The sequence below is a fragment of the Lontra canadensis genome, unplaced genomic scaffold (assembly GCF_010015895.1).
Source record: "Lontra canadensis isolate GAN:19392208 unplaced genomic scaffold, GSC_riverotter_1.0 scaffold58, whole genome shotgun sequence".
NCBI lineage: Eukaryota > Metazoa > Chordata > Mammalia > Carnivora > Mustelidae > Lontra > Lontra canadensis.
Window position 1 is genome coordinate 9635193 of NW_022631052.1, and position 16608 is coordinate 9651800.

General features: G+C 43.0%; 1 protein-coding gene across 16 annotated transcripts in view; it reads right to left on the bottom strand.

The window, feature by feature from the left end:
* Nucleotides 1-16608, bottom strand: part of CLIP1 (CAP-Gly domain containing linker protein 1) — a 121443-nt gene that overhangs the window by 83907 nt on the left and 20928 nt on the right. For 15 of the 16 annotated variants that reach the window (XM_032876375.1, XM_032876367.1, XM_032876376.1 and 12 more), the window contains exon 2: nt 2249-2443. In XM_032876375.1, the coding sequence (XP_032732266.1) occupies nt 2249-2333 (85 nt within the window). In that variant the 5' untranslated portion in view covers nt 2334-2443. Of the gene's footprint in view, nt 1-2248; nt 2444-4796; nt 4864-16608 lie in introns of those variants that run through there. The other variant, XM_032876365.1, reaches the window with a different exon arrangement.

Sequence of the window (16608 nt, forward strand, 5' to 3'; positions counted from 1 at the left end):
AAAAGGGCCCAAACAGGAAACGATCTCCTTTTAAGCATCTAAGTTTTAGTGTTTATAAGCTGCTTTACTCTTAATAACAACATGCACTGTGTGGCAAGTACTGTTGAGGAAACCAAGTTGAATTTCTCATGATCCCCTGCCTGACTTTACATGCTAAGGGATGTGCACAAAAAGTGCTAAAAAGTAAAAAAGACAATGCTAAATTGCGCTGGGTTGGGGTGAGTATGACCGTGGGAGGGTGCAGGGAACAGGTAACACTCAAAGGGGTCCTAAAGAGAGGAAGGATTTGGAGGGGAAGGAGAATAGGAGACACCACAGTAAAGCTTTCTTCTCTAACATGTTTTACAGCCTCCCTGGTAAGACCCCAGTTTTATCATGATACACAAAATGGAAATCGGAGGGGGAGATGAACCATGAGAGACTGTGGACTCTGAGAAACAAACTGAGGGTTTTGGAGGGAAGGGAGGTTGGGGGGTTGGGTAAGCCTGGTGGTGGGTATTGTGGAGGGCACGTATTGCAGGGAACACGGGGTGTGGTACATAAAAAATGAATTTGGGAACACCGAAAAAAAAAATAAAACAATATTTAAAAAAATAAAAAATAGGGGGCACCTGGGTGGCTCAGTGGGTTAAAGCCTCTGCCTTTGGCTCAGGTCATGATCCTGGGGTCCTGGAATCGAGCCCCGCATCAGGCTCTCTGCAAACCAGGGAGCCTGCTTCCCTTCCTCTCTCGCTGCCTGCCTCTCTGCCTACTTCTGATCTCTGTCTGTCAAATAAATAAATAAAATCTTTTAAAAAAATAAAAATAAATTAAAAAGAGAAAAAAAGGTAAATAACTTGGGATCTTCACTCAGTCAACAAATATTTACTGAGCTCCTGTTAAGAGCCAGGCAATGTTCTAGGTATGTGGGTAAATTTGGGCAGCGAAAAAAACTACAAAGATCCTTGCCCTCATGGAAGATCAATGAGGTTTTAAGGAAAAATCTGAAGAAAAATATTGGACTTAATATTTCATGGTGGACACCTGTCTGAATGGCTGAGAACCTATCTAATAGCATATAAACCACACAAAAAGACCAGAAAAGCAAGCATCGGATGCCCTGACTCTCTTACTGAAGACCTTAACTGAAGACTGAAACGGTGGTGGAGGAGACAGAGAGCAGATGGGAAAGAGGCTGCTGGAGACCATCAAGGCCACGGGTTCATCTACGACATGGGGAGGGTTTCCTGCGTGGCCTAGACTCAAGCCAGCGCACTGCCTGCTCCCTTGACACCAATGGCCAACTTCAGATCACTCAGTGTTGTCAAATCTTTTAAGCCAGGGTCATCTTTCTTTTCTTTACACATCCCTAAACCCCAAAGAGAAGGGCCCAGTTGAGTTCAGGGAGACCCAGAGAGAAAAAGTATCTTTTTTTTTTTTTTTCTTTTTGAAGAATTTATTTGACACAGAGAGACACGGTGGGAGAGGAAACACAAGCAGGGGGAGTGGGAGAGGGAGAAGCAGGCTTCCCGCGGAGCAGAGAGCCCGACGCAGGGCTCGATCCCAGGATGCTGGGATCATGACCTGAGCGAAAGGCAGATGCTTAATGACGGAGCCACCCAGGCGCCCTGAGAAAAAATATCTTAACTTTGTAAGGATTAAATACCGAGGTCACTTAACTATTTTAGCACCTTGCACTAAATTAACTAAGAGCTCTTCCTTAAGATTTGTAGATACAGGGAGAGCCTGGGCGGTTCAGTTAGTTGAGCAGCCAACTCCTGATTTTTGGCTCAGGTCACGATCTCCAGGTCCTTGGACGGAGCCCTGTGCTGGCGGTCCACACTCAGTGGGGAGTCCGCTTCAGGATTCTCTCTCCCTACGCCCCTCCGCCCACCCAGCTCACTCGCTCGCTCTCTCTCTCAAATAAATAAATCTTAAAAAAATATTTTTAGGTATAAAATTCCGTACTTTCAAAGAGAGAGTGAGAGAGCACGAACAGGGGGAGTGGCAGAGAGGGAGGGAGAGGGACAAGCAGACGCCCCACTAACCACATAGCCCTACACAGGCCTGGACCTCAGGACCCTGAGATCATAACCTGAGCCAAAACTACGAGTCAAACCCCTAATCAACTGAGGCACCCAGGTGCCCCTAAAGGTCCATGTCTTTTCATTAAAACTTCTTCAAGTATTTTCAAAAATATGAAATTGTTTAAGGCTGTCTTTTTAAAGTTTTCAAACAGGATTCTAACTTAGATATAAATCATCCTTACCAGCAGCAGGCGTCTTCAAGGCTGTGCTTCCAGGCTTAAGGATCTTGGTGGGGGCCTTAAGCCCACTTGGTTTTAGCATACTCATTGTCTTTAGTGTGTCAGAGCGGTTCTTCCTTTGCCTGTTGTCACTATCTTGCCCCAACCATTGATATAACTGTGGATGTTTCTATGGTGAAGTCAGTCTCTGGGTTAAATCTGCAGGAGAAAAATATAAACAGAATTTAGAATCTATGGGAGGAAGAAAGCAGAAGTAACATCTATTATTAAAGCAGCTTTCACCAGCTCAACTAACTTTTCCTTACACACGATGACAAACTGTCTCCACACTAAATCCAGGAAGCTAGATTAAAACACGAAGATGCTGCTGATATGCAATTTACGACACTAAAAACAAGCAGTTGAGCCTAACAATACATTCACTTCTCTTTACCTAACATTACGAGCTCTGTATGGTGCCTGAAGTCCACACCGTCCACAGAAGGGGGTTCCGAAAAATGTGCACCAACCTTAATGGCAGAAGAAGGGAGCGTTCGGTTTTTACTTCATTCATTTCTATGTTGCTTAAGTTTTATGACCACAAGCCTGTATTAACTGCATACTTTTTTAAGTTCACAGAATTATGTGATCTAAAACCATGTCTATGTGAGACTAGAGTAAGGTTCAAACTCTGTAAGAAAAAGCTGTATCTGGGAAGTGCCTAAGGAAAAAAAAATTTTTTTGTTCTGTCTATAGAAACGCAATATAATTCTTTTTTTTAAAAGATTTTATTTATTTGACAGAGAGAGATCACAAGTAGGCAGAGAGGCAGGCAAAGGGGGGAGGGGGACGCAGGCTCCCCACTGAGCAGAGAGCCTGATGTGAGACTCAATCCCAGGACCCTGTTATCATGACCTGAGCCCAAGGCAGAGGCTCCAACCCACTGAGCCACCCAGATGCCCCAGAAATGCAATATAATTCTGATTTACTCAAGACCAGGTATGAATTTACAACTTTGAGGCTCAGGCAAAATAGGATCTTGTCTTAGTCTAAGAAGAGGAGAGACACACTTGATGTAATGAGCACTGGGTGTTATTTGCAACTGATGAATTGCTAAATTCTACCTCTGAAACTAACTTAAAAAATTAAAAAAAAAAAAAAAAGAAGAAGACTGGAAAGGCCTTGGGATCCTGGAATATGGGGAAAGATTTCCAGACATTACATTTAAAAATAGAATAATTCAATCAAAGAGAAAAATGCTATTCACTGACTCTGTCAAACAATTGTGTTTTAGTACTTGCTGCTAATGGAGCTTGGACAACGACACACTGATGTTACTCTGCCATCCCATCTCTCTTACAAGTAATGACAAGCACCAGTGAAAAAATCTAGCCAGGGATGACGGAGGAGCCTCTATGGTCCCTGAAGTGGGCCGAAGGGTGCTCACTGCCCCCACCCCCAGCAGAGATGTATCCATCCAGAGCCTGTGAATGTGACCTTATTTGGAAGAAGAGTCTTTGCTGATGTGATTCACTTAGGGATATTGAGATGAGATCACCCTGGATTACCTGAGTGGGCCCTAAAGCTAACCACAAGCGTCCCTACTAGAGGAAGAGAACACACCAAGGTGGCACCAGGAGATGAAGGCAGAGACTGCAGTGATGTGTCCGAAGCCAAGGATGGCCGACATCCTTGTATCCATCGTAAGGTAAAAGAGCCACCAACAGCTCAGGGACAGGCATGAGACAAATGTTCCCTCAGGGCGCCGGTAAAGAACCAGCCTGCGGGCACAGTGCTTTTTGACTTCTGGCCTCCAGAACCCAGAGAACACATTTCTGTTGTTTTAAGACCTCTAGTTTGTAACAATCTGTTAAGATGGTCCTAGAAGGGGCACCTGGGTGGCTCAGTGGTTAAGCCTCTGCCTTCGGCCCAGGTCATGGTCTTGGGGTCCTGGGATCGAGCCCCTCATCGGGCTCTCTGCTCATCATGAAGCCTGCTTCCTTCTCTCTGCCTGCCTCTCTGCGTACTTGTGATCTCTGTGTGTCAAATAAAATCTTAAAAAAAAAAAAAAAAAAAAGATAGCCCTAGAAGACTAATACAGCCACATCAGCTTTTCTGTTGAAAGATAATCAGACTGAAGAGAAATCATGCCAAGACAGTTGCCTCATTAGACTCCATTTGCAGATTCCCCATGGTTCATAAGAGGGTCCAAAATGGTACAAGGTGTTTTTTAAAATGTCAAAGTAAATTACGTGGTTTTGAGAAGACTCTGATTAGCAGAGAAAGAAATGCTGTTCCTGGAAGGCCAATCCTGACTATTAAAACAAAATCCCCAGGCTCCTTTCTGTCTCCACCGTCATCGTCCCTGCCATGAGGGGGCAGTGGGTGTGGGAGTCTGGGTGCCAGGACAGGTGGCTGATCCAGGGTCCGGTCTGAAACTACCTGCTTCACTATCAGACCCTCACCACACACAGCCTGTAAGTTACAAGCAGATTTACTGGCTCTTGCTATTGCCTTAGATGGAAGGGAATGGCTGAGTCCCTCCTAACTTCAGCTAAGAAAGACTATTTACATGTCCAGAGAATCTGAGAAGGGTGGGGACAGGCGAAGGGCAGAAGCTGCCACGGGGACTTGCTATGCTGTGTCTACTCTTCACCCTGGCCAACATCGTAAGGTAAAAGGGTCAGGCAGGTAAGAATAGGACAGAGCACAATGGTCCTGGGGAAGCTATTATGATGGTAAGAAAAGAGGATGACATGCTTCTTAAAATACTTTCACTCAGGCAGAACAGTGAGTTCTTGGGCTCTGGTCAAGCACTCCTCCCTAAAGAGAGATTTTGAAAACCACCACAATCAGCAACTTGGAAGCCTCAGCCAATTTCAAATTTTGCAGCTCAACTTCCTGAGCTCACAAAAATCTGATGATCTAAAAGCCTCAGCCTAAGGAACAGAGCATGGGGTTATTAAGAACCTAAGAATAGGGGCACTTGGGTGGCTCAGTGGTTAAGGCCTCTGCCTTCGGCTCAGGTCATGATCCCAGGGTCCTGGGATCGAGCCCCACATCGGGCTCTCTGCTCAGCAGGGAGTCTGCTTCCTCCTCTCTCTCTGCCTGCCTCTCTGCCTACTTGTGATCTCTGTCTGTCAAATTAGTAAATAATCTTAAAAAAAAAAAAAAAAAGAACCTAAGAAAAGTGATAAACCCAAAAGTCCAACAATCCGCGGTCTAATGTGAATGCCTCTGCCTCGTGGTTCATCTGAGTCATTTGAATCCCAAAGCAGAGAACTGTGACCAAGATATAATAACAAAGGAAAAAAATCCAGTCTATCTCAATAAAAGAATCAGGAGCAACGCCAGCCATGCTGGGTTTTTAAATCTTCTAATTCAAGTTTCTTCTTCATGTATTATTAATGAATGGCATGTCAGGCTTGATTTAAAAAAATCAATTTGCTGAAAAACAAAAGATCAAAGTCTTGGTCGTGGTACCCACAAACTGTAATGACCAAGAAGCAGCATCTCTGCATAATCTTTCAAGGTCAGTGAATGTCACCTTAAAACTAATCAATTCCAAAACATGCAAACAGAAAAAAAAAAGACGTTCTTGCCTCACTAATATTCTGAGCGCAGTTAAATTTCTGATGTTTGTGCTTACTGAATCTCAAGAGTTTTGAACCTAAAAGAAGACAAACCACCCATCTCCTCTATCCTCCCAACATGTAAGAACAATACGCAGATTATAATGTATAGATAGTTTTTACACATATTATTACCTCATTTAAAGCTTACAATTCTGTGGGATCAGCTACTATTATCCTTTCTTAACAAACTAATTAACCTCAGAAATTAACAGATGCATTTCCTCATTTGTTAACGATCTACTGCCCGAGGTCACTTGGCTAAGCAGCACAGATGTGACCCTGCTGGTCACATCTGTGCTGCTTAGCCAAGTGACCTCAGGCAGTACAGGCCTGATTCCAGAGTCCAAGTTCTTTCTGATAAACCTAACATTCACACTTAGGAAGGACAGCACACCACAATTAAAAAGATTAGGACTCATCTTACTAACATGACCTACATGCGTACAGCACCAAGAGAGCCCAAAGCACCAAGATAAAACTGTCTTATCTGCATCTCAAAATGTCCCAGGGAGGTGAACAATTGTCATAATGGCTATTCATGGTCAAAGACAATAAAGATTTGAACAATTAAACAGCTTTCTCAAGGTCACTCAAAGAAGTGATGGCACTCTGGGACACATGGGTGGCTCAGTCGGTTTCTGACTCTTGATTTCAGCTCAGGTCATGACCTCAGGGTCAGGAGATCGAGCCCCACACTGGGGTCCTTGCTAAGCCTGGAGCCGGCTTAGGATTCTCTCTCTTCCTCTCCTTCTACAATGTATATGTATATACACACCCATACTGGTTTCTTACATATAATTTAGCATTTAAAAAGTGAAAATACATAAAAATGATTAAAGGTATTGTATTGCCAAAGTAAAGAGAAGTATAACCCAGAAAGTCCAGAAAAAGGGAGTTAAAAAGAAAATGTCTATTTTATGGACACTGGAAAAAGGTTCTCTGGAAAATAAACAAGGGTAGTATGGAGAAGGATGAGTCAAGATTGCAAAAACTGTATGACAATCAGCATTAAGGATATTTGAAACAAGGCTCCAAAATTCCACGCCCAGATTAAGGTTTGGGTCTCCAGCTGTGACCATAAGGAATGGTGTCTTTTGGTATTTCTCTCACTATAAATATACGAAGTTACATTTTATAAGCCATAATCTCTAAGTTTATTATTATTATTTTTTTATTTGACAGAGATCACAAGTAGGCAGAGAGGCAGACAGAGAGAGGAGGAAGAAGGCTCCCCGCTGAGCAGAGAGCTGGACAGGGGGCTCGAACCCAGAACCCTGGGATCATGACCTGAGCTGAAGGCAGAGGCTTTAACCCACTGAGCCACCCAGGTGCCCCTCTAAGTCTATTATTATGACTCAAGAGTCTTACCTCTGAGTAAATGGATTTTAAAAAAATGAGTTTCTGAACTTACTGAGTGGAAGGTAAGCTCACCATGGTAGGAGTGACAGAAATATGCCATTCTGCCAACTCTGACTTTCATTACTGTGATACCGTGGTTCTCAGGATGAGGTCCATGTACTCCTAGGACACCCCCGAGACCCTTTTAGGGAAACAGAACTATTTGCACAGTATTACTAAGACATTTTTTGCCTTTTCCACCTCGTTGATATTTCCATTGAAGGTGTGAAAGTGCTGGTGGGCACGGACCGCAGGTGCCACGTCAGGGCAATGAGAACACACTGCACGTTCTTTGTGCCCATGTACGTGCAAGGAGGGGGAGAAGCCACTTTCCCATAACAATGTGAAGCACTTGGTGTAGCCGAAAAACAAATCATTTTATTACATTTCAACCTTTAAATATATGCTTTTTTAAAAGATTTTATTTATTTGACACAGAGAGAGAGTGAGCAGGAGGGAGAGGAGAAAAGAACATGAAGCAGGCTCTGCATTGAGCGCAGAGCCCGACATGGGGCTTGATTTCACAACCTCTGAGCCTGAGCCACTCAGGAGCCCCAAATATGTGCCTTTTTAATACCCTGCAACAAAATGGGACACGCACACGAGGCACAGGTGCTGTGAACCACTGCACCATGTCTCAGAGAAGAACGGGGGCAAAGGAGGCACAGGCTCAATTCGCCACTTCTTTCACAGAATGTCAATTTTACTTGAAGAAAATGGTAAACTATGGTTGCTGAGGCATGGATATCTGGCAGACATGCTCTTGAAAAGGAACCATGTGAACAGTCACTTCAAGGAAAACAACTTGACAATGAGAGATTTTAAGCATTCAAGAGAAACTTAGAATTTTGTGGGGTTTTTTGCTGTTTTTGTTTTTAAGATTTTATTTACTTATTTGACAGAGAGAGACACACTGAGAGAGGGAACACAAGCAGGGGGTGTGGGAGAGGGAGAAGCAGGCTTCCCGCCAAGCAGGGAGCCCGATGCGGGGCTCGATTCCATGACCCTGGGATCATGACCTGAGCCGAAGGTAGATGTTTAACAAGTGAGCCACCCAGGCACCCCTAAACTTAGAATTTTGGAAAACATATCCTCTACTGTAAGCTCGACAGCTTCCCAATACTAAAGACTTTTGTGATGAGATCAACAGTATTCACGAATGTAATTTTTTTAAGTTATATAACGAAATGTGTCAGTACATGGAAATGTGCCTCTCCACAAATCAGTATTATTCAACTTACAATGCACAATGTTACAAAATCATCAAAGCACAAAGTGGGAGAACCAATGGATTTTTATGTAACAATAAACGTTCATTCATACAGTTTCAGATGCCACTTTGATGAAACTACAACCTATCAAATTTTGGGACTAGTATCAAGGAAGAAAATCCATAATTATCTGAAAATGCTCTTAAAATACTTTTTCCTCTTCTCTTCAACTGTCTGAGGCCAATTTTCTTCATGCAGATCAATGGAAACAACTTCTCACTACAGATCCAATGCAGAAGCAGCCGCCTTCTATTAAGCCTGTCTTCTATTAAAGACACATTCACAAAAACGTAAAAGCAGTGTCATCTTCTCACTCAAGTTATTATTTTAGAGAAACAGTTATTAATTTAAAATGTATGTAATGTGTAATGGGTTTGTTATAATTTCTGATGAACTGATATTTTCAGCTTTAATTTCTAATATGGTACACATCAATGGATAAAACCTAAGTAAAGAAAAGCTCAATTTTTAAGAAGGTAAAAGGGTCCTGGGGAGAAAAGGGTGAGAACTGCCATTCTGTTCGTTTGTGCTCTACATTTCGAGCTGCAAAGGTTGAAAACGCCCATGGCCTAAGGGCTTCCAGAAGCCTGTGCCTCTGGTTCTGATGTTTACAGGTCAAGACGCCCAGTTAGCAGATCCAGACGAGAAGTAAATACGTAGCAAAAAGAACACACAAGTACATGCTACCATCGGGGTATCTGTATGCATAAACCAGGCGTCTCTCTCAAACAGTTATCAAACGGGCTGTATTCTAAATCAGTGGTTGTCAAAGTGTGCAGCAGCACCAGCCTCACCCGGAAACCTGTGAGAAACACGAGTCATCAGGGCCCCTGCCCAGACTTCCTAAAACGAACTCTGGGGCTCTGGGCTCTGGCCTAGATTTTAAGCCCTTCTTCTGGTGATTCTGATGCTTATGTCTGAGAACCACTCCCTGCTGATCTGTTGGTAAGAAAAGTCCCCTGAGTTTCATTTCCTTAATCATGTGAACCATCCAGGTGTCCAATTCCCCAAATGCCACTCCAGAGCCCTCGGCACTACAGGCCCCTCTGCTGCTGTTTCCGGTGGTTTGCTCAGCCTTGAAGCGCCTTCCAAGTCTAGTTACCTCCATCTACTGAAACCTTACTCAAGGGCACACTCAGGCGTTCATCTGCCCCACAAAACCTTCCCCAATGCTCGCCAGTGAAACTGTGCCCATCCTACAACTTCTCCTAGCACAGTCTGGACCTCTTCCTAGCACCGAGCACACTGAGCTGTGTGTGTAGTCTGTGCATTCCAACAGACTGGAAGCGCCTTTTAGTCATTGCTATATTCCCCACAGTACTTTTTTTTTTTTAAGATTTTATTTATTTGACAGAGATCACAAGTAGGCAGAGAGGCAGGCAGAGAGAGAGGGGGAATCAGTCTCCGTGCTGAGCAGAGAGCCCGATGCGGAGTTCGATCCCAGGACCCTGAGACCATGACCTGAGCTGAAGGCAGAGGCTTAACCCACTGAGCCACGAAGGCACCCCTGCCCCACAGTACTTTATAAATAATCCTCATTAAATAAAATCAATGAGGAAAGTAGCCTCAATTGTTTAAATGACTCTACAAACCAGGCCGGGTATATCAGTATTTTTAAAAGTTATACTTGGGGGTGGGGGGAGCACCTGACTGGCTCAGTTGGAAAAGCACATGACTCTTGATCTCAGGGTCATGAGTTCGAGCCCCACAGTGGGTATGGAGATTGCTTAATTCAACAAACTTAAAAAAATCATACCTTGTGCTGCTACCTACAGCTGACGGAAAATACAGGTCCTAAACATAAGCTCAAGGAATTTGTAATGTAGTTGGGAAAAAAGACCCATATATACATAAAAAAAAAACTAAGAATACATATAATTTATGAGAAATACCAAATACCAATACCACGTGATGATCCTAGAAGTGTTTTCGAAGAGGAAAGGGTAGAGCGGATTAAGGCAGAAAGAAAAGGCACTATGGCAAGGCAGGATTTCTGAGGGGGCTCAAAGGAAAGTAACACCTCTGTGCGGGAGTTGGCAGTCAGGATTTTTAAAAAGGCAGAGAGGTAAGACTCCAGAGAAGGAGAAGGAGGAAAGGTATAAAGGTATAAAGCATGCAAGACAGCGAGAAGCCTGGTTTGACACACATCAGAAGATTCTTGCAAGAAATCGAGTTAGACAAGAATCTTAAAGTTCAATCTAATAAATTTACTATGATCAGCTTTTACCTGCCTTTTACCCCAAGGGAAAAGCCTCCTTTACTTCAAAATTCTAGTGGTAGGAAATGAAAAATGGCTAGAGTTTCCTGTTAAACCCTGAATTTATGTCAGTGGTTCATCTCAGTTATCTTAACCTGGCTACCACTGTCAAGCAAAGATTTAAACCAAGGGTTGGCAGGTTTTTTCTAGTGGCCTGCCAAGCCTTCGCCCACTCCAACCATGGGTCCAAGTAACAGACAGGGGCTGCCAAGGTAGGTCTTAAATTTCAGGGAAGAGGAGCCATGAGCATGTGAAGTCAGTGATCAAAATGGAAATACAAAGGAAGGTTCTCACCTCAAATCCTTCAGGTAAGGCCTTAGCAAGGATAAATTTGGAGAGGCTATAAAGGTTAGATACCACCGAACACAAATGACAAATTCTGGCCTTCTCTACTACTGTGCGCATGGGGCAGCAGAGACCATGTTCCTCGACCTACCCTGCCTGATAACGTGAACCTTTATAAAGAGAAACTTCACCAACATGGAGCCAGGAGGCAGAAGGGGGAGCTCTCAAGCAGTACCTGTCCTCAAGGACCAACCCCAACAGAACTATCAACAGGAAAAACCATCAATTAGAGAAGCCAAGGACGTACACTGCATCTCCTCCAAGAAATCGACTACCCTACTCAGCCAACAAGAAACAGTCATGACCCTGAACTCTAGCGTTTCTCCAGTGGACTTTCCTCAAAAACCACCCTTCCCAGCTTCCTTCTCCATAAAGGAATATGCTTCTCCTTTGTTGGACTCACCTATGCTTTTTGGTATGGCTTGCTTGTTTTGAATTGCAATTATCTGCTAGTTACAAATAAACTCATTTTTTGCTGGTAAAATAATTTTTAAGATTTTTATGGTATCTTACCATCAACTGCTCATACCAGTCTGTAAGTCACACTGAAAGCTAAATATTCTAGCTCTGCACTGCCCAGTATGGTAGTCACTAGCCACATGTGTTGCTTAAAGCTTAATTTCTTTTAAAATTATTTTTAAAAATTTAAAATAAAGTTTAAATTCTTTTAAAATGCAATAAAAATTCAGGGGCACCTGGATGGCTCAGTTGGTTGAGTATCCCACTCTTGGTTCCATCTCAGGTCATGATCAGCTCTGACTTCAGCTGGGAGTCTGCTTGGGATTCTCTCTCTCCCTCTCCCTCTGTCCCTCCCCAGATTCATGTACACACACATACACACGTGGTCTCTCTCTAAAAATAAATATTTTTTTCAAGATTTTATTCATTCGAGAGAGACAGAGCACAAGCAGGGGGAGAGGCAGAGGGAGAGGGAAAAGCAGACCCCTTGCCGAGCTGGGAGCCCAACGCAGAGCTCGATCCCAGGACCTAGAGATCATAACATGAGCAGAAGGCAGATGCTTAACCGACCGAGCCATCCACGTGCCCCTAAAAATAAATCTTCAAAATGAAATAAAAGTTCAGGGGCACCTGGGTGGCTCAGTTGTTAAGCATCTGCCTTTGGCTCAGGTCCCAATCCCAGGGTCCTAGGATCAAGCCCCGCATCGGGCTCTGTGCTTGGCAGGAAGCCTGCTTCTCCCTCTCCCACTCCCCCTGCTTGTGCTCCTGCACCCACTGTCTCTGTCAAATAAATAAATAAAATCTTTAAAAAAAAATTTAGCTCATGAGTCACGACAGCTCCATTTCAAGTATTTAATAACCACAGTGCAACATATATAACAATTTCTACCATCAAAGAAAGTTCTGTTGGACAGCACTGTTCTAGAACCTCCTCCATTCAGAGAGGACCTACTTGCCAAATGTGATTGCCTAAGGAAATGTTAAAGTTATCTGAATTAGAATCCTTTGGTCAAAATATTTTTGACTCCTCTTTTGGAAATAACTTCAGAGATAGGTTACAAGTTGTACTTTATTGGTGAACCAATGTGGTAGTGGTCATCTCAAGACCTCAAAGCTTTTCATTGGACTTAGCTCTAAAACACTACTGGCTGCTTCCAAAATTTGAATTAAAAAAAAAAAAAGTTAAAATGTGATGTCCAACTACTCAACATAGCAAAAATATATACAAGGCATATACATAATTCTAAGAGTTCTAAGAATTACTAATGGCCCTATCACCGTTATAGATGAACAATACTTCCCTAGATGACAAAACCTAAGTCCAGGTGTTTTTTTTTTTTTTTAAGATTTTATTTATTTATTTATTTATTTATTTATTTGAGAAAGAGAGAGAAAAAGAGAGAAACAGCATGAGAGGTGAGAGGGTCAGAGGGAGAGGCAGGCTCCCCACTGAGTGGGGAGCAGGATGCAGGACTGAATCCTAAGACTCTAGGACCACGACCCGAGCCAAAGGCAGTTGCCCAACCCATTGAGCTACCCAGGCACCCTTTTTCATGTATTTTTAAAAGTCAGTCACATTATTTTATAATCTCCATTTCCAAACTATAATATTGCAACACAGACTACACACTAACCCCAAGAATCCTATATTTATACCACTGACCTGACTAATGCCATAGTTCTAATATCTTTTCAAGCCAAGAACCATTTGTTGTTGTTGTTTTGGGGGTTTTTTTTGGGGGGGGGAACAAAACAAAGGGATAAGGAGAGAGAAAATTTAAAACAGGCTCCATGCCTAGCACAGCACCCGATGAGGGACTCGATCTCACCACCCTGAGCTCATGACCTGAGCCAAAATCAAGAGTCAGAAGCTTAACCAACTGAGCCACCAAGCCTCCCGGAGCCAAGAACCACTTGCAAGATGTTTATCTCTAGAACCTACTTCTGAAGAGTCAAAAATAGCTATTTTGCTTATACATTCTCAAACGGGAAATGCAGGGAGGGAGATCTTCCAAGCACCAACTTCGTACAGACCGGACTCCAGGATATGTAAGTAGCTCTGTGGCACTATCCCTCCCAATGCTCTTCTTTCGCAGGACAAGGTTTACATCACACCTACTCACACCTACCAGGAAGTTTGTTGCTAAACACCAACACTAGAGGAACAGGGGTTTGGGTTTCGGTTTCCCCCTGGGTAATCTACCCGTTTACTTTGAGACAAAAAAAGCCAGGCCTCAAATAAACACAAAATTTGAAGTAGATTAATATCCTAGTTTGTGATTTAACTCTGAGATCTGACCCAAATAAATTTTAAAAGGGCAAGATACTTATTTCAGGGAAGCAAATAACCTTAGAAGACCTATCTTCTTTGGTATTTCCCAAAAAGAAGTGTGCTTTACATTTCTTGAGAATGTCAGCTTTACTCCAAGTCAGGATTCCAGAAAGTACAATTATTCTCCTCCACCCAACCAAAAAATGCGTCCTACCCCCCAGGGAAGTTAAGATTTGGGACACATTTGTTGAGTGTGTTAGATACTGGCAGAGACCAGCGTCTGGGGAGGCTTCACGTGATGAGGCTAATGCCAATACCTGGTAAGCACCCAGACGGCTGGCTGTTATTTCTAAGAATTCAAGTACCCCACTCTCCTCTCAGACAGAATTTCTCTCACGACACAGTCTTTTAACAGGAAATTATATAGCTATCAGCCTTCTAAACAGATCTTCAGGGGCTGGGGATACAGTTCAAGACTACACCCTTCTCAAAACACAGAACATAACTTTACTTCAGTTACTCCTTTTAACAAGCCATCTATGCTTCATTAAGAATACTGAAAATACCCAGATAAAGAAAAAAAAAATGCTTTTAGGAAAAAAACCAATGGATTAGTTACTAAGACCTGGGAGGAAGGAAAAGTAAAAAACATGACTCTAGGAATGAATCCCAAGGCTGGAAATAAAGCCGGAGCCACCTAAAACTGCAAAGCACAACAAGCAAACGCTATTTTGGCTGCCCCAGGAAACTACCCAACAGTCATTTTGAGATGCCTCTGGGATGATTCCCCCTCTGCTATGCTCTGCTACTGTTCAGACCCCACTGGATAACCCTCCATTAAAGAGATCTTGCAAAGGGTATGGGAATTCCAAAATCAAAGGTTCTTCTATTCTTCCTGCCTAAGAATATATGCCAAAAACGTAGAAATGTTTGTAACCATGAAAACTGATCAACTTATGTATACAGGACTGCTCACTTCTAAGAAGCTGTCTTTTTTTGGTTGTTTTTTAAGATTTTATTTATTTTTTAAAATTTTTAATTTTTTTTTTAATTTTTAAAAGATTTTATTTATTTATTTGACACAGATCACAAGTAGGCAGAGAGGCAGGCCGGGGCGGTTGGGGGCGGGCGGGGGGGGGGGGGGCAGGGAGCAGGCTTCCCGCTGAGCAGAGAGCCCAATGCAGGGCTCAATCCCAGGACCCTGGGATCAGGGCCTGAGCCGAAGACAAAGGCTTTAACCCACTGAGCCACCCAGGCACCTCTAAGATTTATTTATTTATTTATTTATTTGACAGACAGAAATCACCAGTAGGCAGAGAGGCAGGCAGAGAGAGAGAATGGGAAGCAGGCTCCCTGCTGAGCAGACAGCCTGATGCAGGGCTTGATCCCAGGACCCAGAGATCATGACCTGAGCAGAAGGTGGAGGGATTAACCCACTGAACCACCCAGGCACCTTAGGAAGCTGTCTTATAGGCATCCCAGTTAAAGAGACAAACTGGAAAGGGAACACATCTAATGGACCCACGAAGGGCTTGTAGTTTTAAAGAAAGTGAATGTTTTAAGACTCTAGGTCTTTTTGTTTAAGAAAATAGGAACATGTGGAGCACCTGGGTGGCTCAGAGTGTTGAGCCGCTGCCTTCGGCTCAGGTCATGATCTCAGGGTCCTGGAATCTGGCCCTGCACCAGGCTCTCTGCTTGGTGGGGAGCCTGCTTCCCCCCAATCTCTCTCTCTCCCTGCCTCTCTGCCTGCTTGTGATCTCTGTCTCTGTCGAATAAATAAACAAAATCTTTGAAAGAAAAAAAAAAAAGAAAAGAAAATAGGGACATGTGACTGTTACAGAGGGAAACGCAGGACATTTGAAAAAGTCTACTTCAAAAAAATAGGATGTTAAATTTAATTCTGACATGCTCTGTGAGGGGGCAAAGCAGTATAAAACAAAAAAGAAAATTTTTGGCCACCTAATAATCTCTCAACTTAAACTCACATAATCAAATTTAGAAGAGACCAGTATCTACTTAAATAAAAGATGGGAGGGGATAATTTATCAAGTGCTTGCACCCACTATACAAGGACATAAGGTTTTTGAAAGTTTTTGTTTAAAGGAAGACAATCCTTGGGGCACCTGCGTAGCACAGTCGGTTGAGTATCCAACTCTTGGTTTTGGCTTGGGTCATGATTTCCGGGTGGTTGGGTCAAGCCCTGCATTGGGCTCTCTGCTCAGCAGGGAGCCTGCTTCCCCCCTCTCTCTGCCTGCCTCTCTGCCTACTTGTGATCTCTCTCTCTCTCTGTTAAATAAATAAAATCTTTTTAAAAAATAAATAAATCTTAAAATAAATCTTAAAAATAAAAATAGCGGCACCTGAGGGGCTCAGTCGGGTTGGGGCTCCAACTCTTGGTATCTGCTCGGGCTGTGATCTCAGTGTCGTGGCATTGAGCCCAGGGTAAAGCTCTGAGCTCAGTACAGAGTCTGCTTTTCCCTCCCCTCTCTCTCTCATATAAATGCGTAAACAGAATCCTTAAAAATAAAAACAAAAAAATAAAGGAGGAAAGTACTTGAGGAAATTATATGTATTAACCATCAGAGACTAGATTTCTGGACCTTTGTGTGAACCAACACTTTTTCTTCCAACTCCAGCTAAAACAGGTACAAAGAGCAAAGCAATATATTAAAAAACAAATGATAACTTCTCAAGTGTGATGCTTCTGCATTTATTGATAAATGATAAATGCATACTGCATTTATTTG